We start from the raw sequence: 21,522 nt of genomic DNA on the forward strand, positions 1-21,522 counted from the left end.
ACCACGGAGTCTTTACTTCAGAGTTACAGTAGAACATGGAGGGCTTCTCCCCCACCTCCTGCTGAGTCCACGTGAGCTCACAACACTGGCACAGAGGATTAGAGCCACCCCAGTGTGTGTGTGTGTGTGTGTGTGTGTGTGTGTGTTTGGGATGAGAAGATGGTGTCTGAGATGATTAGAAAGGGAGGGTCCAGTGCAAAAGCAGGCATCTGTCTAAAGAGAATGAAAACACCCACATTTATTTATGTATTTGTTTGTGTCTCACTGTCGAGAGGATGTGTGTGTTGTGTGTGTGTGTGTGTGTTGTGTGTGTGTGTGTGTGTGTTGTGTGTTTACTCAGGGGGTATACCACTTAGTGGGACCATCATCACTTTTCCAACATAATGACTCCAAACACACTTTGGGGTTTTGTAAAAGCTTTTAGCTCAAGAAGGAGCGTAATGGAGTGCTGCATCAAATGACCTCCACAATCACATCATCTAAATCCAGTTGAGAATTTTAGGGATGAGGTGGACCAGAGAGTGAAGGAAAAGCAGCCAACAAGCACTCAGCACCTCTGGGAACTCCTCAATATGGCTAGAAAAACCATTCCAGCTGACAACCTAATGAGGCTGACTGAAAGAGTGCCAATAGTGTGTAAAGCTCTGATCAAATCTAAATGGAGATATGTGAACATATTCTGGGTTATTTAACAAGTTTTTATTTGTCTAATTACTGGACGAGTTCTGTTATATTTTGGATTCTTCAGTATTAATGTCCAAGTTTGAAAATAATAAAAAAAGAAAGAGAAATCAACTGAAGGAGAAGGTGTGCCCAAACTTTGACTCGTACTGTATAAACAAACAAACAAGCTTTGGAACGTAGACATGTTGGGACAAACCAATGACTAACAGTGTTTTGCAACTGTTTATATACTTTTATCATGTGTTAATATGAGTAAATATTATAATGATGCACAATAAACTTAGAACATTATACATCAGTATATACATAGAATACATTTTAGAGTTTAAAAGATGTGGGTAAAGTTTTAGACACCACCCCCATCCTTTCGTCAACTTGGTACTTTCCAAATGACGCAAAACAACATGGCGGCGCAGTAGCCGGGGTCTGTCTTCTACACGGCCACAGTTTTCACTGTTCATCATGCGGGAAAATGATAAAACACCTTCTCGAGTGTTCATCTGCTCTTTTCAGGACTGCCAGGCTGCATACGATAAAGGATGGAAGCTTGAGGCGCATCTGTGTAAACACACCGGCGTGGTGAGTGGCGGAAGCGAACATGGCTAACTAGCAGCATGGCTCTTTCTCTCCTCATGTTTTGACAAATCCCGCCTCCGGCACCAAGTCGCTGATTGGACAGCAATGTCGTGACTGTCAGTTCTCTTAACCAATCATAGCAGGGTTTTATCTCAGGAGGCGGGACAGAGAGAAAATTATAATCAGGGTCAAATTATTTATATTGTATTTTTCATTTAATATTTTAATAAGTAATTCAGGCCAAAAGGAATATCTGTAATGACACAATAAACAAAAATGTTTATTTCGTGATCTGGCCACATACGCACATGATACTAGTCATACGTGTTTATTATTATAATTATATTTTATATCATAATAAATGACAGACGTTGCAGGTACAATTAATTTCCAATATTAACAAAAATCTTGAGATTCTCACTATGTATGTTCATACCTTCTTCTTCTTCTTCTTCTTCTTCTTTTTCTTCTTCTTCTTCTTCTTTCGGGTGCTCCCATTAGGGGGCGCCTCAGCGGATCATCTGTCACCATACCCCCCTGTCCTCTACATCTGACTCTTTCAAACCAACTACCTGCATGTCTTCCCTCACCACATCCATAAACCTCCTCTTTTCCTCCTTCCTGGTGGCTGCATCCTCAGCATTCTCCTACTGATATACCCCATGTCCCTCCTCTGCACATGTCCAAACCATCTCAATCTCACCTCCCTCACCTTGTCTTTACCTCCAGCTTCACCTCCTGTCTTTTACTCAATACCACTGTCTCTAATCCATACAACATCTCAGGTCTCACCACAGTCCTATAAACTTTCCCTTTCACTCTCACAGATACTCTTCTATCACAAATCACTCCTGCTGTCACTCTTCTCCACCCACTCCACCCTGCCTGCACTCTTTTCTTCACTTCTCTAACACACTCTCCATTACTTTGCACTGTTGACTCCAGGTACCTGAACTCCTCCACCTTCTCCACCTCTTCTCCCTGCAACCGCACCCCTCCACTGCCCTCCCTCTCATTCACACACATGTACTCTGTCTTACTCCTACTGACTTTCATTCCCCTTCTCTCCAGCGTGTACCTCCACCTCTCCAGGCTCTTCTCAACCTGCTCCCTACTCTCACCACGAATCACAATATCATCCACAAACATCATAGTCCAGGGAGACTCCTGTCTGACCTCGTTCCGTCAGCCTGTCCATTACCACTGCAAACAGGAAAGGGCTCAGAGCCGATCCTTGATGCAGTCCAACCTTCACCTTGAACCAGTCTGTCGTTCCTACTGCACACTTCACTGCTGTCACACTGTCCTCATACATGTCCTGCACCACCCTCACATACTTCTCTGACACACCAGACTTCCTCATACAATACCTAAATGTACAATACATACAATACTTCTCTATCAACTATTCATTTAAAATAATAATAATAATAATTGTACTTTTGATTCTTAAAACTCACTTTCTTGTAAACTGCCAGTGAAATGTTTACAAAGTAAATATGTTTATAATATCAAATAATGGTTAAAAAAAATGACAAGGGAAAAAAAAAATATATAAATAATAATATAAATAATGTTTTGAGATTTTATTGAGAATTCTGTAAAAAAAAAACCTTGAGGGTTATATTATTAAAAAAAAAGTAAAATTATGTTGTTATTATTATTATTATCAGAATGATGGGTATATTATTCAGTTGAACTGTAGACTAAATAAATATGAGAGATTAAATAGAAGACTTTAGTATATTACTTTATCTTTTATTTGAAATATTTGGAAAAAAATGTCATTAAACAACGTTTGAGGTTGAAATGTTGATCATGCAGTATTTTTCTGTAACACTTGTGATGACGTAACGCCGTGTGTTCCAGAGACCGTTCGAGTGCAGCTTCACCGGATGCAGCAAATCGTTCTGCAGTAAATCTCACCTGATTCGTCATGAGCTCACACACACCGGAGAGAAACCCTTCAGGTACATGACACACACCTGAGCACTTCAATATCACACTCAAATCCCCTTCGCTCATCATAACCGTGTGCTTGGTTCAGGTGCAGTGAGGACGAGTGCACGCAAAGTTTCACCACAAACTTCAACCTGAGGAAGCACATGTCACGCAAACACAAACAGGAAGTGAAGCTGTACACCGTGAGACGCTCGCCTTTATCCCTTTAGCATCGTACTGCATTTCTGTCGTTTTTTTTTTTTTTTTGCTTTACCAATTCACCTTCCAGCTGCAAAAGTATTGGCACCCTTAATTAGAAAAATATAAATCTTTTATATATATATATATATATATATATATATATATATATATATATATATATATATATATATATATATATATATATATATATAATTGTGTGTGTTTAATGTTTAATATTAAATATTTTTAATATTTTTAGGTGGAATTTTTCTTCCTTTCGTTTAAGTTTAAAATATTGCTGAATTTTTATTATTTAATTTATATATATATATATATATATATATATATATATATATATATATATATATATATATATATATATATATATATATATATTTATTTTTATCAAAGTTGTCATTACTTGTGATCTCTGTGTTAATATTCAGATATGATAGTTATTTATGCATAAATGGGGTGTGTGTGTGTGTGTGTGTGTGTGTGTGTGTGTGTGTGTGTGTGTGTGTGACTCAGTGTGTGTTTGAGGGATGTGGTAAAAGCTTCAAGAAGAACAACCTGCTGAAGAGTCATGAAAGCACACACACGCTGCAGCTCCCGTATCAGTAAGCTCCGCCTCTTTTCCTCCCTTCACAGGTGACCTCGTTATGCTCCCTAATTATTACAGTGCATCCGGAAAGTTTTCACACTTTTCACTTTTTCCACATTGTTATTTTACAGCTTTATTCCTAAATGCATTATTTATTTTCCTCAAATTTCTACAGTCATTTCCCCATGTATCAAAACCACATGTACGTTAGTTTTCACAGCTTTTGCTCAGTACTTTGTTGAAGCTCCTTTGACACCAATTACAGCCTCAAGTCTTTTTACGTTTGATACTTTAAGCTTCTCCAGAGATGTTCAATCAGATTCAAGTCATCTCAGGGATGATCAGTGAGAACAGGATGCACCTGAGCTCCATTTAGAATTTTAGAATTCTGAGGGTGATATTAAATGTAATCCATTTTGATATGTACCGGATGCACTGTATACTGATATATGATTTATCGAGTCACAGTGATGTCTGTACACACTGTAATTCACAGTTAGACAGCACCTATAGTAGACAGAGGGGGCGGAGTCAATGCCTAACTGCACCTATAGTAGGCAGAGGGGGCGGAGTCAATGCCTAACTGCACCTATAGTAGGCAGAGGGGGCGGAGTCAATGCCTAACTGCACCTATAGTAGACAGAGGGGGCGGAGTCAATGCCTAACTGCACCTATAATAGACAGAGGGGGCGGAGTCAATGCCTAACTGCACCTATAGTAGAGAGAGGGGGCGGAGTCAATGCCTAACTACACCTATAGTAGACAGAGGGGGCGGAGTCAATGCCTAACTGCACCTATAGTAGACAGAGGGGGTGAAGTCAATGCCTAACTGCACCTATAGTAGACAGAGGGGGCGGAGTCAATGCCTATCTGCACCTATAGTAGACAGAGGGGGCGGAGTCAATGCCTAACTGCACCTATAGTAGACAGAGGGGGCGGAGTCAATGCCTAACTGCACCTATAGTAGACAGAGGGGGCGGAGTCAATGCCTAACTGCACCTATAGTAGACAGAGGGGGCGGAGTCAATGCTTAACTGCACCTATAGTAGACAGAGGGGGCGGAGTCAATGCTTAACTGCACCTATAGTAGACAGAGGGGGCGGAGTCAATGCTTAACTGCACCTATAGAAATCCGTAAAGATTTTGTTTTGATAAATATTAAAGTCCTGAATAAAGCCACACCTTTCTTTTAGTGTGTGTGTGTGTGTGTGTGTGTGTGTGTGTGTGTGTACGTACATGCTGAAATGCTCTCTAAAACATTACAGATGTTCATTTGAAGGCTGTGACAGATGTTTCTTCACTCCCAGCAAAAGAAAACGTCACGAGAAAGTGCACAAGGGTGAGAGATTAATATTTCTAACAAATTAAACCAGTAAGATTCATGAAATATTTGGATTTATCACAATAAATTACACAATTCCCTTCTGGTAAACACGTGTGACTCCTAGACGCATGCGAGGGACCTTCATATTACATTAAAACAATTACCCAGAATATTTATTGTTATTGTATCATGCAAATGCGTTACAAAAAAATGTATATTATATAGCATAAAATGTTTTTTTATTTTTTTGGAATTGGAATAGAAAAAAAATACAAATTAAATATGAAACAATTTTATAATAATAATAATAATAATAATACTTTAATAATAATGTTAATATTAGAATAATTAATGAAAAATAATTAGAATAATAAGAAACTAATTGATTTATTATTATTATTATTATATACACTGGTTTACATTGTGGGTTTTTTATCATTTATTTAACTAGTTTTTTTTAGTGAAATGTAGTAAAGTTAAAGGTAATATGAGTTTTAAGATTTTAAGATTTTAGGGAGTAATAAGATTTTTGTTCGATGATGATGATGATGATGATGATGTGTGTGAGCAGGTTACACGTGTCCGGCTGAGGGTTGCTCGTTCGTTGCGAAGAACTGGACTGAACTGAACAAACACAGGAAAGAGCATAAAGGTAAAAAAAAAAAAAGACAAAAAGACAAAAATTGTAGGTTTTAATTCAGTAAAAATGTTTGATTGTGAGGTGTCGTGTGTGTCGTGTGTGTCGTGTGTGTGTGTGTGTCGTGTGTGTGCCCACACAGTAAGGGTGCAGTGTGAGGACTGTAAGAAGATGTTCAGGGATCGGTGGTTCCTAAAGCAGCACCAGCGCGTTCACGCCGACTCTCGGCTGGTGTTTGTGTGTCCGAGAGACGGATGCGGTCGCTCCTACACCACCGCCTTCAACCTGCAGAGCCACATCCTGTCCTTCCACCAACAGGAGCGCGCGTTCAGCTGCACACACCCCGGCTGCACCAAAACCTTTTCCATGAAGGTGTCTATTATATCATTATTCATCCAACAATACTAGAACGTTCCAGAACAGTCAATTCTTCTAAATAAAAAAAAGAAAGAAAGTGAAAAGTTTATTTTTCAGGTTGGGGGAATGTGGTATTTTTCCTACAATATGGGAGTCTGCATCTGATGATCCTTTTCTTTAAGGTCCAGGACGTTTCATTTCTAATGTAAAATAAAAATAATTCGAGCAACAATGAAACCAGGAAAAACGTGTGTATGATAATAATAATGATAACGATGTCGATAACGACTATAAATAATAATCTTAATGAATTAAGAAATAAACTAAAAAGAAAATCCCAGAATAATATTTATTTTAATAAATTTTTAATTCTCTAGAAAAAAAAAGTCAGATTGTTATTTTTTAAATATTATTTAGACTTTTTATTTTAAGGTTATTTCTAAATAATAAACTGACTTTGAATATTATATTCCAAGGTAGCAAATAAAATAAAACTATTTAAATATAAAAAAAACACTGCCCCATTAATATAAATACTAAATAAACATTTAGATTTTATAAATGATTGTTCATGCAAACTGTGTGTGTGTGTGTGTGGGGGGGGGGGGGGGGGGGTTTACATTAGTTTACATTTGTTAGACCCCAGTTTGGGTAATAAAGATGTGTATAAGTGTTTGTGTGTGTTTTTACATTTAATATAAAGTTTTTTAGATATGATCTACTGAACTGTTCTACTTATTTAAGCAAACTTTAACAAATGTCTTTATTCCTTTCATCCTTCATTTATTCACTCCCTCGATATGTGGAATTTTTTTAGGATTTTCTTCTTTTGAGAGGAATTCTTGAATTAGTACAATGCATATAATTTATGTATATATATATATATATATATGTGTGTGTGTGTGTGTGTGTGTGTGTGTGTGTGTGTGTGTGTGTGTGTGTGATTTATTTATTTATATATATATATATATATATATATATATATTAAAAACCACAACTTGTCTAAAACCAGTTATTTCTGTTAAAACCCATCAGATCACATTGTAATCAGAACATTGTTTTGTTTGTAATAAAGGAATAGTAATGATTTAGTTTTTTTTCTGCACACAGCAAAGTTTACAGCGTCATTCTGTGGTTCATGACCCCGAGAGAAAGAAACAGGTAATTAACCGATTAATTACACACACACACACACACACACACACACACACACACACACACACACACAAAGTGCAGAAGTTCAGAGCTGTAACTCCAAAAACAAAGCATTTGTGGATTTCTTTTAATTGTACAAATGATTTATGACACAATAAGGCAAACCGGAGGTCACAGGCCACGCCCACAAACTACAACTCTACCATGATTGGTCGGTTGTTAGTGTGAGCGCAGGTTGTAGTACCTGATGTATTCACTGATATGGATTTTTTTTCTCTCTTTTCCAGAGGAAACCCCGTCCTACACGATCACTGGCGTCTCGCCTGAGTGGCTACAAAATGCCCCGAAAACACCAGTCTGAAACCCTTGGTGAATCTCCAAACTCCATGACCGACCAATCCGAATCATCCACATCACACAACGTCGAGGACGATGTAGCAAACCCGGTCAAATCTGAAATCGTCCAATCAGAAGCAGGGACGTCTGAAAGTTCCGTCATTCTCATCTTAGAGCCACTCGTGTTGCAGAGTCCCACAGAGAGCCAATCAGAAATCAGTGAATTTCATAACATTGTAGAAACCGGACAATCGGAAATCCCCGAAATTGTAAATCTAGTCGCTGTCCAATCAGAGCACAGTATAGTATTGGGCAGCCAATGATAAGCCTTGAAATTCATTCACAGAAATGAAGTGAAAAAAAAATTTTATTACATTTTTACTAACATATCCCAGAATAGGAAGTAAAAAAAAAAAAAAAACGTCTGGAACAAATGGGTGACCTTCAAAAAGTGGACCCCAAACGATGCAGAAGGTCGTGTAGGGTGTGTGTGTGTGTGTGTGTAAAAAAACGTGTCCTCACATCAGTGCTGCTGAGAGTCTTGTCCTCGCTCTGATGGAGGTTCAGCTGCTTCGTGTTTCTCGGGGTTCGGTTTGATGGTGCTGAAGGAGGTCGGTGTTGCAGGTCGTGTCCCCTGAAGCTCTTTGGCAGACGGAGGACGCAGGACGCAGCTCGCCGCTTTGCCCTCGCGGATCAGCTTGGGTTTGTTGATAAAGCCGAGAGGAGCCGTAATTCTCCCGACCATCTCCTCCAGAAGAGAGTCCTGTAACCGAGATGACAGAAGATCACCAGTGTGTGTGTGACTTGCTGACTCACTACACACACACATTCACACTCACACTCGTGTTTCACGTTCAGCGTTCGTAATTTTAAGCATGGAGAATAAATAGTATCTCCTTATGAATAAGGAAGCTCCTCAGAGCTCATATTGTTCTTGTGGTTCACAAATAAAAATGTTTTCCATAAAAACCTCTGTAATGAACGTGTTATTCTGACGATCAGACGTGAAACGTGAGTAAATCTCTGTAATGATGGTGTGTATGAACGTGACACACCAGTGCCTTCTCGCCCTGGTCCCGTCTCGGCTTCAGCGTCAGTCTCACGTGGTGTTTCTTCTCCAGCCAACTCGTTACCTGTTTCAGTTTGGTGTCCAGGTCGTGTAAAGCGATATCAGAAGACAGAGTCAGGTCCTTCACCTGGACAGCACCTGCACAGAGGAACACAATCATACGGTGAGGACAACAAGCACCTGCTCACGTTTAGTGTGTGAGGGAAGGAGGCGTGGCCTCTGTGTCTCTTCTAATACAGAAGACCCTTCAGCATCAGGTGTCTTTTCTTATTCCCAAAGAAAGATGATGTGACCCGAGTATCTGTCAGGACAGTGAAGCGGGCGTGGCCTTTAAGTGGGCGTGGCACCACTGCTGCTACATGAATATGACGTATTACAACACTACAGAGACGGAGGCGTGTCCTGAGAGTCACATAGAATACAGATTAACATGGCAGAGGTAGAGCTGTAACTTCCTGGAGACACAACAGGAAAAGAAGTTCAGGGTTTTTAAATGTTTGTGTTTTCAGGGGCGTGTGTGTGAAAGAGACATGCGTTAGAAGTCAGAAGGCATCTTAAGTTTTGAAGATGAACATCACTAATATAAATCAATCAGTTTATTTCCTACAGAAGAAAAACATCACTCATATACTGAAACTTATCCAAACTCACTGGTTGCCTTCGATTTTTTTCTTCTTACATTATCAGTTGATCACAATATCATGTGATGTCCCATAACGCTCACCTGTTCCCCTGTTCTTCTGCTTCTCCCGCAGTTTCATCTGCTCCTCGTGAATCTGTTTGCCGCTCATGAGCCGGTACACCGGCGGTTCCGCGTTCTCGTTCACAGGCACCAGCTTCAGCCCTCTCTCATCCATCAGCCTCAGGGCGTCGGCCCGGTGGATGGTGCCCAGGTTCTCGCCTTCCTCGTCCAGCAGGAGCAGGTGGCGTTGGTGGATCTTCCTGCCCACGCTGCTGATGGTGGGCCGAACCTTCAGGTCCTGCTTCTTCTTCTTTTTCTTCTCCTGCAGTTCAGTCTCTGCGCTGTCTCCATCATCACCCGCTACGGTGGAGAACAGCGTCCACTGCTGGAGCTTTATGCCCACGGAGCCCCATGTGGTTCTGCTTGACTGGGGTTTATACAGCAGCAGGAGCGTCACAGGGCTCGCAGAGGGACATGAAGCTCGTGCTGCACGGCTCAGGGCCAACCTCAGACAACCTAAAGACATTCTGAGGAACAGAACGAGGCACGAGACTCATCTTCAGTGTGAAGGTGGGAATGACGTGCTGGTATGGAAACATGCCTTTAAAAAGCCGAATGATTAGTTTGAGTTTAGAGCATTTGTTTACATTCTGTAACAGTGACCAGAAGGTTGTGGGTTCAAAACCCAGAGTGTGACCGAATGCCAAATACTAAAATGCAAACAGTTCACAATACAGGTGATCCCTGGGTCTTAAATCAGAGGTTAAAGAAAGAAAACGCAATTAAATATTTAAAATAACCCCATATGCAGGCTCTGACATCACCCACACTGTTATTAAATCCAATCTCTCACTCTGATCACGCGGTTTTAACGCGCCGCAGTGAAAGATGTCAAAACACACAGTATAAAGATGTACAACCCGCTCATTTACTCACATCAAAACACAAAATCCGCACAAAAACAGGTTTTGCGCATTTAGTATCGAGTCTCTTTAACACAGGACCAAAGTGAAAAACACAAATCTCAAACCTGCAAACAGAAAATCAGCCTTGAAACACGAACCTTCTCGCCTGGGGAGAGTTTACACATCGGCGCGAGTTGATGACGTAAGAGTAATGGCATCGTGTATATCCGGTCTATGTTTGTAGTTTTCTCAACAGATTCACAACTACAGCTGCAGTTACAGCTTAGTCTCAGATCCAGCTCAGTTTCCGTTTCAGATCCGTCTCAGTTGCAGCTCATTCTCAGATCCAGCTGAGTCTCAGTCTCAGATCCGTTTCAGTTACAGCTCAGTCTCAGATTAGTCTCATTTACAGCTCAGTGTAAGGAGAAAATCCGGACAATTCCGAATACTGAATGAATGAATGAATGAATGAAGGATGGAAGGATTGAAGGCATTTGTTAAAGTAAATGTAACACACACACACACACACACACACACACACACACACACACACACACACACACACTATGCAAATGGGTTCTAACACACGTAAACTATTTAATTCCTTTAAATTATTTTTTGTCATTTTATTTACATTTTTCCATAAATTTTTTTATCAATTTATTTTATGCCAATTTTAATTGATTACTCAAAGTAATTAATATTATAAAAAAGTGATTAATTAAATTATTTTTTTTTATAAAATATTATAAATATATAATTTAATATATTGTTAAACCAATCAGGCTGTTTTAAAAATGTAAACTCTTCAAATGTTGGTGTTGATTTATTATATTTCTATTTATAAAAATAAAAGGTTTTTTTTTTATATAATAATAATAATTATAATAATAATAATAATAATTATGATGTCTATTGTAATTGTGTCATTGTGTTGATTTTGACATTTTTTAAATGCATTTCTTTATATGAAAATATTCACTTGAATTGTGCAGAATGTGAAATCGAAGTTATTAATTACTTTTATATACACATTTTAATAGCAAATATATTTGTATTAAAAAAGGAAATAATGTTCTGTTATTATTATTATTATTATTATTATTATTATTATTATTATTATTATTCCTAGAGTCTATATCATCTTAACAAACATGAGAGTTAAATTTTTTTATTTTTTTTTTAGGAGCTGAAAATAAAAAGCACAACCTGCTGCAGAAATAAATTTAAACTCAAATCTTTTCAATTTAGGGACAATCAGAAGCATAATAACATGAAAGGAGCGTAGGGCTGAATATACCCCGGCGTGCTCAGGGTTTTAGAGAAGCTGCTCAGCTGTACGTAACTCGAGTTGACACAGTTTGACCCCAACCGTGTGGCTCGGTGGCCTGTTTTGCTCCGCCCTCTTTAAAAAAAACATTTGTGTAGAAGATTCCTGCTGCGTAACACATTCATATGTATCAAAAATTCAAATATTATTAATAATCCTATAACATAACGATTCTTAATTCTTCTCAAAGGCTCTCGAAAGGGAACATCGTCTTTTTTCCTCTAAAGGCTCCTTTATGTGATTAGTGTGTTTAGCCTGAGGCTTAGTGAGGAACAAAAAAAAGCTCACTACGGCACAAAAGTGCTTTTGAGCGTCAGTGTGAGGAAGCCACCCTTAAAGACTCGGAGTCGGAGGCGACGAGGTGTTTTGTTGTTTGCTTTGTGTGTCATGTTTACCAGCCGTGGTTATATTGACCCTCGCTGGCGAGTATCCCGCTCGTACACAAAGCACATCTCCTCTTCCATAGACTCCATAATTAAGCAATAATAAAGGGTTTAAAATATGTTTGAGGCTTTAGAGTCCGAGGCGGTGTGAGCGACCTCAGGCCTCGCTTCTATAGAAACAGTAAATCTAGAGATTTTACACTCAGATGAGCAGGAATGGATTAATTTGTTTAATGTTGACAGATACAAAGAGGCTCTAATCTGAGCTTTCTTCGCTCGCTGTTACTTAGAAAGCCTCAGAGACACGGTTAGGTTTCTCAGTCTCTCCATCACCTGCCTGTCTACAGGTACCTCCAAAACCACCCCCTGACCCCTGGATAGGAAAAGGCAGGGGTTAATTATCACTGCTCAGGCAGTCGGCATTTAAACCAAAAGAGAACTTCATTCCAGAATGAGTCAAAAGACTAATAAGGTGATATGAATGTAGTATGTGATCAATTAGATACAAATATAATAAAACTTCTTTTTAATGGTACCATGAGATATCAGTGCCAGGGCACACTGTAAAATACACTTTAAACACACCTGGCCTGGAATTTTATTCATTTCTGTAAAATGAATATTTTTTGGCTGCTTTCCAGATTCACTCAGTATCAAAGATATAATGGACTTTTACTCTCGACTGAACTTTTCTGTACTTTTTCACTCGTGTTATTTAGTTATTTAGCCACTGTTAGACAGCCAGTGTTCCTGAATACATTCTGCACCTCTGTTAACATCATTAACACTTGTTATCACTGATGGCCTCAAGATCTACATTCCAAAAACTTTGAGAAGAAGCAAAAATTTTTCCCCTCTCTGAGGCTGAGATCTGCTTCAAATCACTCTGAATATTTGGTTTTATTTGATCTAAAATGTCGATGGAACAACAGTAAATCTACTGGTTAATTGAAGACCCCCTTTTAAAAGATTTCTGTACTGCTATTTATTAATTTTTTATTTTTACGAAGTGATATTCAAAAGTTTCGAGACTGGTTTTGTAACACGCCAGCAGATGGCAGCACGAGGCTGCACACACAGTCACAAGGAGCACCGACCTTCATAAGTCAGCGTGCTAAAAGACATCGTCCTGTGAACATCTGGAGCTGTGCGAGTAGAGCTGTTCTGACCACGTGCAGACAAAAAGTCTGCGATTCTGGCCACGTGTGCGCCCTGTTTTTTTATAAAATGTCTCTGTATGCTGTAGTATTTTAATCTCCTTTCACTGGAATTAAGCTGCATCACGATAGATAATATAGATATATTTATATTTATCTCCACACTTTCGCACTTCTATTGTTAATATTTTGGGCAATGAAGTGCAATAATAAGTTACATTATTAGTTACATGTTCAATAACCTTTATAACTATTATTGCAGTCTGACTTTTTCTGCCATCTGTTTATTTAAATCTTTATTTTGAGCAACTGCAGCCAATTTCCCTTTGGGATTAATAAAGTATTTAAATGTTAATAATGAAGGCCTGGAGTGTGAAGGTTGATGTGGAACAACTTGACTGTCCTGCATATAACTATGATCACCTACAGGATGAACTGGAACTGGAGTCTCCTTACAGCACCTCGTCCAAAACGCTCTTCACACCGCAAAATTTAGCAGAAAGGAGAGGTCTTTCTGTAGAGGTGGAAAAGGAGAAAAATCTGGAATGGGATTTTCAGCAAGCAGAAGATGAAGATCTGTGCTTCTGAGATATCGCTGTAATGTCACTGAGAAGGATTTAACACACAACATGTCATTAAAGTGCTACTTCTCCAGAGTTTTGTGTAAGAGATGTGCTTGCTTTGAATAACTGTCCAATACTTCTAATTTCTCTATTTTTTCTTTTCTCCTTTCTTCTGTTTAGCATGTGTGCTACAGACGCAGGAGGCCGTTGCACTGATACAATGATGGCTAAACTGTGTATGCTGAGCTCGGGCTCATTGGTTCCAGCGGCAGGCGCGAGACCCCCGGTCAGGATGCGTGTGAGACGGGGTCACGATCCGTGTAAATAAAAACGTCATTTAAATAACTTTCCTTTTTTTCCTCGGGGAGAAAAAAGGGACAAAAGAACGCACCGTTTGTTTGGAGCAGGTGGATGATTGTACACGGTTGACTGACTGTGATTAAAAAAAAAAAAGCAGAAAGAAGGAGATACGCTCATGGAAAGAGCATTCAATTCCGCGCAAGCTTCCTCGGAGCGCTCGCTAATTAGCACGCGGTCTCTGTTCTGTTTGGCGTGCGCGGGCACCCTGCCGATTCGAACAGGAAAGAAAAGAAAAGCAAAGCTAAGCTAACTTTAACACACCATACATCACAGGGTTTTCTTTTCAGGAGACTCTGACTGACAGCTCCAAACAACATTTCACCCCTTTTTTCACCTCAACTTCCTTGTTTAGGTTTGTAAAGACATTTCTTCTTTTTTTGGGGGGACAGTAAATCAAAAAGCCGTTAGCCTTTAGCTTGACTGACAGCTGCTAGTTCATACAGCGTGTCTAGTTTTTGTGTGAATTCTGGATATTTTTTTCGTAATTTTTTTTTTTTTTATATATACATCAGAAACAATTGATTCATTGGTTTTGTGAGTGAACTGAGGTCCTCCAAATCCCTTCCTGTAATATATTTATCATTGAATTTAAACGTTTTCTAAATAATTAAGTTCTAAGTTTACTAAATAAATTTTCATTGTCGATTCCTAAACTGGGATTATTTACATCCAGCTGGACTTCAAACCTCAAGTTCATTCTGGAATGGAGCGATATGTTAAAGATACACATGAAGCAGCTACCGATCCGATCTGATTTCTCTTTATTACGCTGCAGGATGCTCTGCAATTCAATATGGTACAGAAAATTCACTTTTATATCTTCACATACACACCTTTAACCAGACGTTCATTTCCCGTTGTGTGTGCAGGAGGTTACAGCTCTACCTCTGCCAGGTTAATCTGTATGCTATGTGACTCTCGGGACACGCCTCGCTCTCCGTAGTGTTGTGAAACGTCATGTTCACGCGCTCGAGAAACAGTTCAGTGACAAGAAATCAATCTACATATCAGATATTGGTCACAAATTGTTTTTGTCACTTTTAAAATAATAAAAGTAAAATACATTTACTAATAATGATATATTTATAAATTGGTTTTATCGATGCAAATATGTTCAAAACGATGCATTGCGATACAAACACCAACTTTTTAAACCGATGCATCACTTTGTAACTTTTATGCACCGATTTTAATCGCTGAATCTCACCATCACTAAAATATTCACATTTCTGCTCTTATTTAATAATGTAATAATCCTTTTTTAAACACAGAATAAAATCCGATGTATTTCATATTGTTGTTGCAGGACATCATGTGAGAAGAGCTGAAACACTGAATGCTGAAGTTATGAAGGTTTATATCATATGATCTCCTTTTCACCTCACGTGTGTTGTGGTGAGTTCAAGTCTGGAGTTTCTTCATCATTTATTCCTCTCTAAATGTTCTGCTTGATGTTGAACTGATGCTGAACTGCATGTTGGTGATCAGTAGCTTCACCAAGCGCCGATCAGAACACGTGTAAAACAGAGCGTGCGCTCGATCCTGATTGGTGACTCGCTGCGTGTTTCACCGGTTACGTTTTTAAACGTGATGATCATCTCAACATAGACCTTTATCTTAATGAAATATTTCCAAGATTTCATGGAGGCATGAAGTATTGAGAGGGTTTGAGAGCAGATGGAGGCCCTACACTTGAGAATCAACACACGGTACACACACACACACACACACACACACACTCTCTCTCTCTCTCTCGGTGACACACGCGGTCACTTCATCACTTCAGCATGCCTCTAACTGTTTTTAATCCAAATAAAATCAAGGCTAATGTTTCATTACCATATATTTTGCACGTTACGACCCTTGTTTCGTGGGCAGTCGCGATTTTTTTTGTATTAGTGTAATTAACGGGGTCCGGCAGGGTCTAATTGGGCCCGTGGCATGCTGGGAAACGGCGCGGAGGTGTCGCGTGGGGGCAGGTGGCGCGCGCAGAGGCGGATAATTACGGGATGAATTTCACTTTAATACACGACGAGCTGCGCGCGGAAATGCAGATAGCGGAGCTTTCTGACTAATGGCTTCTGCCTCTGCAGCCACTTGAGAGAGGGAATGATCTGAAAGAGTGTTTAATTAACACATGCACTATGATCCAGGGAGTGTGTGTGTGTGTGTGTGATGGGGGGAATAGAGAGAGAGAGAGAGAGAGAGAGAGAGAGAGAGAGTAGTAAAGGGAGGGAGATGAAGTAGAATGAAAATGGGGGAATGAGAGAGAGACGGAGAGATGGAGAGAGAGACGGAGAGATGGAGAGAGAGAGAGAGAGATGGAGAGAGAGAGATGGAGAGCTTTGGGGTGAAGGGTAGAAAGGTGAGTTGAACACAAAACATTTCCTGAATGTGTAATTCTCTATGCAAACACACACAGTTTGTTGGACCCACTATCAGTTAGCAGAGCTGTTCCACATTAACCAGAATGTTCTGTGTTATGTAAGGAATAAAACACACACACACACACACACACACACACACACACAGAGTATAATATATACAAGTATATAATAAGAAAATAGATAACTAGATAACTGGTCCCCCTTCCAAAGAAACACACATCATTTTAAACCTCAAAATAATACAAAAATGAGAAATGTGTGTGTGTGTGTGTGTGTGTGTGCGCGCCCCAAAGCCAGGTATAAGCTTGAACCTCACTTACACGTTAGATTAACATACAATGCTGAAATTTCTAAACGGAAATGAAACTGACCGATGTTTTAATGTGTGTATCATTTACCCCCTTGTGTGTGTGTGTGCGCGTGTGTGTGTGTGTGTGTGTGTGTGTTATTTTTTGATCATATGCATGTTTGTTTCCTCTCCATATGTTTAGTAAGTGTGTAATGTAGTGTTGTGTTTGAGTGAGCAGGTATGTGTAGCACTGTAGCACACTTCTCTCTCTCTCTCTCTCTCTCTCTCTCTCTCTCTCTCTCTCTCCACTCTACCGGAGCTAAAAGCCCTGGAACGGGCCGCTAATTGCCCAATTAGGCCTCTCTGCGCGCCTCCGCGGCTCAGCTCGCTCCATAATTGGGCTGAAAGCAAACGAACGGCCGGCAGACAAACAAGCTACTAGAAAATAATTACTTGGAGTGTTTCTTTTCAGTTGCTGTACAGCGGATTTCATTATGGTGAATGGGCCACTAAAGCCCGCTCGAAACGCGCTAGTTGTCATTTTCATGGCGACTTGATAATGACATTAATTTGTCTTAATGGCTGGTTCTATTGTTATAAATAGGAAAATGAGGCGAAATTGTCTTGCTGTGGCGAACACGAGGGGACTCCAGCGCGCTCCCACCGGCATCAAGAGAGAAATTGGTGTGCTTGTCAAATTTCCAATAATTTGTTATGTGGACTACGAGTAATGCCAGTGCCATTAACGCTCATTTCGCTCCAAATTCATTACTGCCCTCCTTTACCTTCTCTCTCTTTCTTTTTTTCCCCCTCGTCTCTAACACACGCAGTCTGTTCCTCTCTGCTTTGAGTGGCCGCACGAGGACTCAATCTCATCGTCCTACCGGCAAGTTCGGAAACACACATTATGCATGCTTGTACACTCATGCAAAACACACACACACACACACACACACACACACACACACACACACACACACACACATTATACTATGAATTCTGACGCAGGCACAGCAATACACACATCCACAGGTGCTCATTTGTTCATCTATTTGCACAGGTCAGTGTGTACACACCTGATACAGAGGTAAAGTCCAGAAAAAAAACATCTAACGTTCAGAATGTTCTCCTTATTGCGCTTCTGCACTTCAATGCAATGCTGCTTTGTCTAAAACAATCAAACTGCATCACTTTGGAGTTTCTTATACAACAGAAACCTTTGTGTTATAGTAGGTGGATCTTTGGCGATGGTGAAATCGTAGGAAGGAAAGAAGGAAAATGGATTTTGTGCAGTATGACTGCTATCATGATCTTTCCCAGACTATAGATCCATGATTTATATAAACTATAGAGATGGACTTGTATGTGTGATAGATGTCTGTTACTTTAATGAGAGAATTAGTAAAGGAGCAAATGTTATTGCTGAAACGTTCTGCTCAAACTGATCGAGTTTATTTTTGTTAAATGAGCAACATTGTGATATTTTATTATAAAGACTTTAACATATAAATAAGAGACTTTTCTCACCGTTTATTGAAAATCATTGTCACAAAATTGGAAGTTAAATAATCGATTGAATAAAAGGGACCTGCAATCCATTTTTAACATCTGGTGTCTCTGATATATGTCACATTTTTTAAGATTTTGTATTTGTTCTTGTGAATCACCTCTGTATTACACGTCTTTCCGGGAAAAAACTTCTGCAGCTTCTTCTTTGAGTGTCAATAGGGGGCAGCATTTTAACAGGTTCAGTCAGCCTTTACTTTCATCCAGTTTGTGTATAAACACACACACACACACAGAGAGAGAGAGAGAGAGAGAGAGAGAGAGAGAGAGAGAGAGAGAGAGAGAGAGATGGGGAATAAATTAGTTGAATACATTTAGTTAGAGAACATTTTATCTAACCTTTCAAATTCATTATTATTAATAAACACTGGAGATGAAACTCTCCTGTTCTCAGTAAAGAGCAATAAACCGACATCAGGTCCCTCAAACCATTAAGGCTCGTTAGCTTGTGAGTGTTAAATGTAGTGCACGGATGGTATAATAAAAGTGGCTGATTTTATTTTTAGGAAATTTAGTTTAATCATAAAAATGATTGTTGCTTTATAGTCAAATTATAGGCAAAATGTGCACAATAATTTGCTTTATGAATGTGTATCAGAGCATGTCTATTCTGCAAAAATGATTTCCTGCTTTGGTAAATATTAGTTTTGAAATAATTCATGTAAAAAATATTAAAATGTGTGATGACTTTTACAGTGTTTATATATATATATATATAAATAGAGAGAGAGAGAGAGTTGAAAATGATTAAAAACATGTTAAACAACTATTTTATAAATTTTCGTCGAAAATTTCAAGCGCTTTAGGGTTTAACAAGTAGAAAAAAACAAGCCCTGAGCTCAGTCCTGAGGGATGAGACATGTCACCTGTCTTGAGTTTGCTTTACACGGCTCTTATTTCTCCAATATGCATCATGCAAATATTTAAGCAGTCAAGTAAGTGCGTCTATTTGTGTATGTTAATCCACAACACCTGAATCCTGCGTGCAAGTGAAATCTTATCCTGCGGCGAGTTACAAACAAAACAAAACAACAAACAAACAAAAAAAAAAAATACCGAAAAGCACGAGAAAGTTTTCAGTCATTTCCAGTAGTATTTTTTTTAATCTCTGTGCCAAAACGCGTAATCACTGTGTTATCAATGCGACATGCAAAAACATAACATGTTTCCACGAGACGTTTAATTGCTCTAATTGCACCGCCATTGAATCTTAATGCAGATCGTAATAGTGCTAATTATCTAATTAACTGGCTGTTCATTATGCGCTGGAGGAGGCAGAGCCTGGAGCAGTGGAAGCCGAGCGGCACCCAGACAGCAGCCCTCCGAACAATACAGCCGCGGTGTGGAGACCAGATGCCGGGTAGTGTTCTGAAAATACAGCCAAGAGTCATGTCATTAAATTCAGCTGGAATGTAGAGCGAGAAGTTTTGGTGCATTAAATAAAAACCGAATAAAAACTCAGAGATAAAAGAATTACATGATGAATAGTTTTAAATTAATAATTTAAATAAATGAATATATCTATAAATATATTAATTAAAGCGTAAATGTAAGTAATTTTTTATCATATAAATCTAATTAAATAGAAATATAATATAACAATATAATATAATATCTGCCTTTTAACTATAAGCCACACCTCCTTAAGAGTCTGGTGAAGACTATACCTTTTTTTTTTTTTTTAAACATAAAACAAAATACATTATATACACAAAGGTTTGTGGACACCTGACCATAAGATTGCCATGTGCCTCTTTATTATCATCCCATTCCACACTTTCATTAGATTTTGTGGAGATTCATTAAGCTACAAGGGTGTTAGAAAGGTCAGGTAGTGATGTAGGTGAGAAGGTGAGGAGGTTCCTGGGGTGCAGTCAGTGTTCACATTCATTCCAAAGTCAAGTCAAGTCAAGTTTATTTGTATAGCGCTTTTCACAACAGACATTGTCTCAAAGCAGCTTTACAGAAAACAACAGTGAAGGTGAATGGTGTGCGTTTGTCCCTGATGAGCAGCCGTGGCGACAGTGGCAAGGAGAAACTCCCTTAGATGATATGAGGAAGAAACCTTGAGAGGAACCAGACTCAAAGGGGAACCCATCCTCATATGGGTGACATCAAGAGTTTGGTCATAAATCTTTCAACAATACAGAACAATTTGTGATCATCATAGATCCAGCATCAGCTTCTCCATGCCAGGGCCTTTAAACACTCGGCATCTACTTCTCCATGATCATCCATAGGTCCATAATCTTCACGAGGTGGGACGTGACTGGAGCTGGCCAAACCTCAGGAAGCCTCGGGATGGGGAGAGAAAGAGAAGCAGTGGAGAGGAATTAGCGTAGCTGCTGTTCATGATATTAACAGCACAAGTTGATAATGTGCATGTGATCATATATTCTGGAGCACAAGGTTGTGATGTGATGTGTGTGATGTGTGTTATGTGTAGGCTTTGCTAAAAAGATATGTTTTTAATCTGCACTTAAACTGGGAGAGTGTATCTGAACCCCGAACACTGTCAGGAAGACTATTCCAGAGTTTAGGAGCTAAATGTGAAAATGCTCTACCGCCTTTAGTGGACTTTGCTATTCTAGGAACTACTAGAAGCCCAGAGTTTTGAGATCTCAGGGAGCGTGACGGATTGTAGCGTGTTAAAAGACTGGATAGATACATGGGAGCCAAACCATTTAGTGCTTTATAAGTGAGTAGCAGTAGTTTGTAGTCTATTCGAAACTTAATAGGAAGCCAATGTAGGGACGATAAGATTGGGGTTATATGATCGTATTTTCTTGACCTAGTAAGAACTCTTGCTGCTGCATTCTGAACTAACTGAAGCTTGTTTATTAATGATGCAGGACATCCACCTAGTAATGCATTACAGTAGTCTATTCTAGAGGTCATAAACGCATGGACGAGCTTCTCTGCATCAGATATAGATAACATATTTCTTAGCTTAGAAATATTTCTAAGGTGAAAGAAGGCTGTTTTTGTAACTTGAGTGATGTGATTTTTAAAAGAT

The 21,522-nt window shown here is 39.2% G+C and overlaps 2 protein-coding genes across 5 annotated transcripts; one reads left to right on the top strand and one right to left on the bottom strand.

Moving 5' to 3' along the window:
- Positions 1-1,049: 1,049 nt before the first annotated feature.
- Positions 1,050-8,784, top strand: gtf3aa (general transcription factor IIIAa). Its single transcript, XM_083531351.1, has 9 exons — positions 1,050-1,263; positions 3,130-3,230; positions 3,308-3,404; positions 3,934-4,022; positions 5,272-5,345; positions 5,902-5,982; positions 6,110-6,339; positions 7,435-7,485; positions 7,767-8,784. Exons 1-9 carry the CDS (start codon positions 1,147-1,149, stop codon positions 8,136-8,138), a joined length of 1,212 nt encoding a protein of 403 aa, XP_083387477.1. The 5' UTR covers positions 1,050-1,146; the 3' UTR covers positions 8,139-8,784.
- Positions 6,270-10,711, bottom strand: mtif3 (mitochondrial translational initiation factor 3; the record flags this gene model as incomplete). 4 transcript variants are annotated; one of them, XM_083531370.1, is made up of 5 exons in its annotated part: positions 10,597-10,690; positions 9,609-10,093; positions 8,871-9,022; positions 8,338-8,578; positions 6,270-6,399 (listed from the first exon to the last, which is right to left on the bottom strand). In XM_083531370.1, exons 2-4 carry the CDS (start codon positions 10,090-10,092, stop codon positions 8,339-8,341), a joined length of 876 nt encoding a protein of 291 aa, XP_083387496.1. In that variant the 5' UTR covers position 10,093; positions 10,597-10,690. The 4 variants fall into 4 exon arrangements, with proteins under 4 accessions (XP_083387496.1, XP_083387497.1, XP_083387495.1 ...); XM_083531371.1 differs by lacking the exon at positions 6,270-6,399 and having other exon boundaries at positions 7,552-8,578; positions 10,630-10,711; XM_083531369.1 differs by lacking the exon at positions 6,270-6,399 and having other exon boundaries at positions 7,552-8,578.
- Between the last annotated feature and the right edge of the window lie 10,811 nt (positions 10,712-21,522).

The sequence above is a fragment of the Silurus aristotelis genome (genome assembly GCF_946808225.1).
Source record: "Silurus aristotelis genome assembly, chromosome: 26".
Taxonomy (NCBI): Eukaryota; Metazoa; Chordata; class Actinopteri; order Siluriformes; family Siluridae; genus Silurus; species Silurus aristotelis.

Excerpts from the sequence above, each read along its gene's own strand:
- gtf3aa (XM_083531351.1), top strand. The coding sequence starts at position 1,147 with ATGCGGGAAAATGATAAAACACCTTCTCGAGTGTTCATCTGCTCTTTT. Across the intron at positions 4,023-5,271 it reads ACGCTGCAGCTCCCGTATCA|ATGTTCATTTGAAGGCTGTG; the intron begins GTAAGCTCCGCC and ends AAAACATTACAG. Across the intron at positions 6,340-7,434 it reads CCAAAACCTTTTCCATGAAG|CAAAGTTTACAGCGTCATTC; the intron begins GTGTCTATTATA and ends TTCTGCACACAG.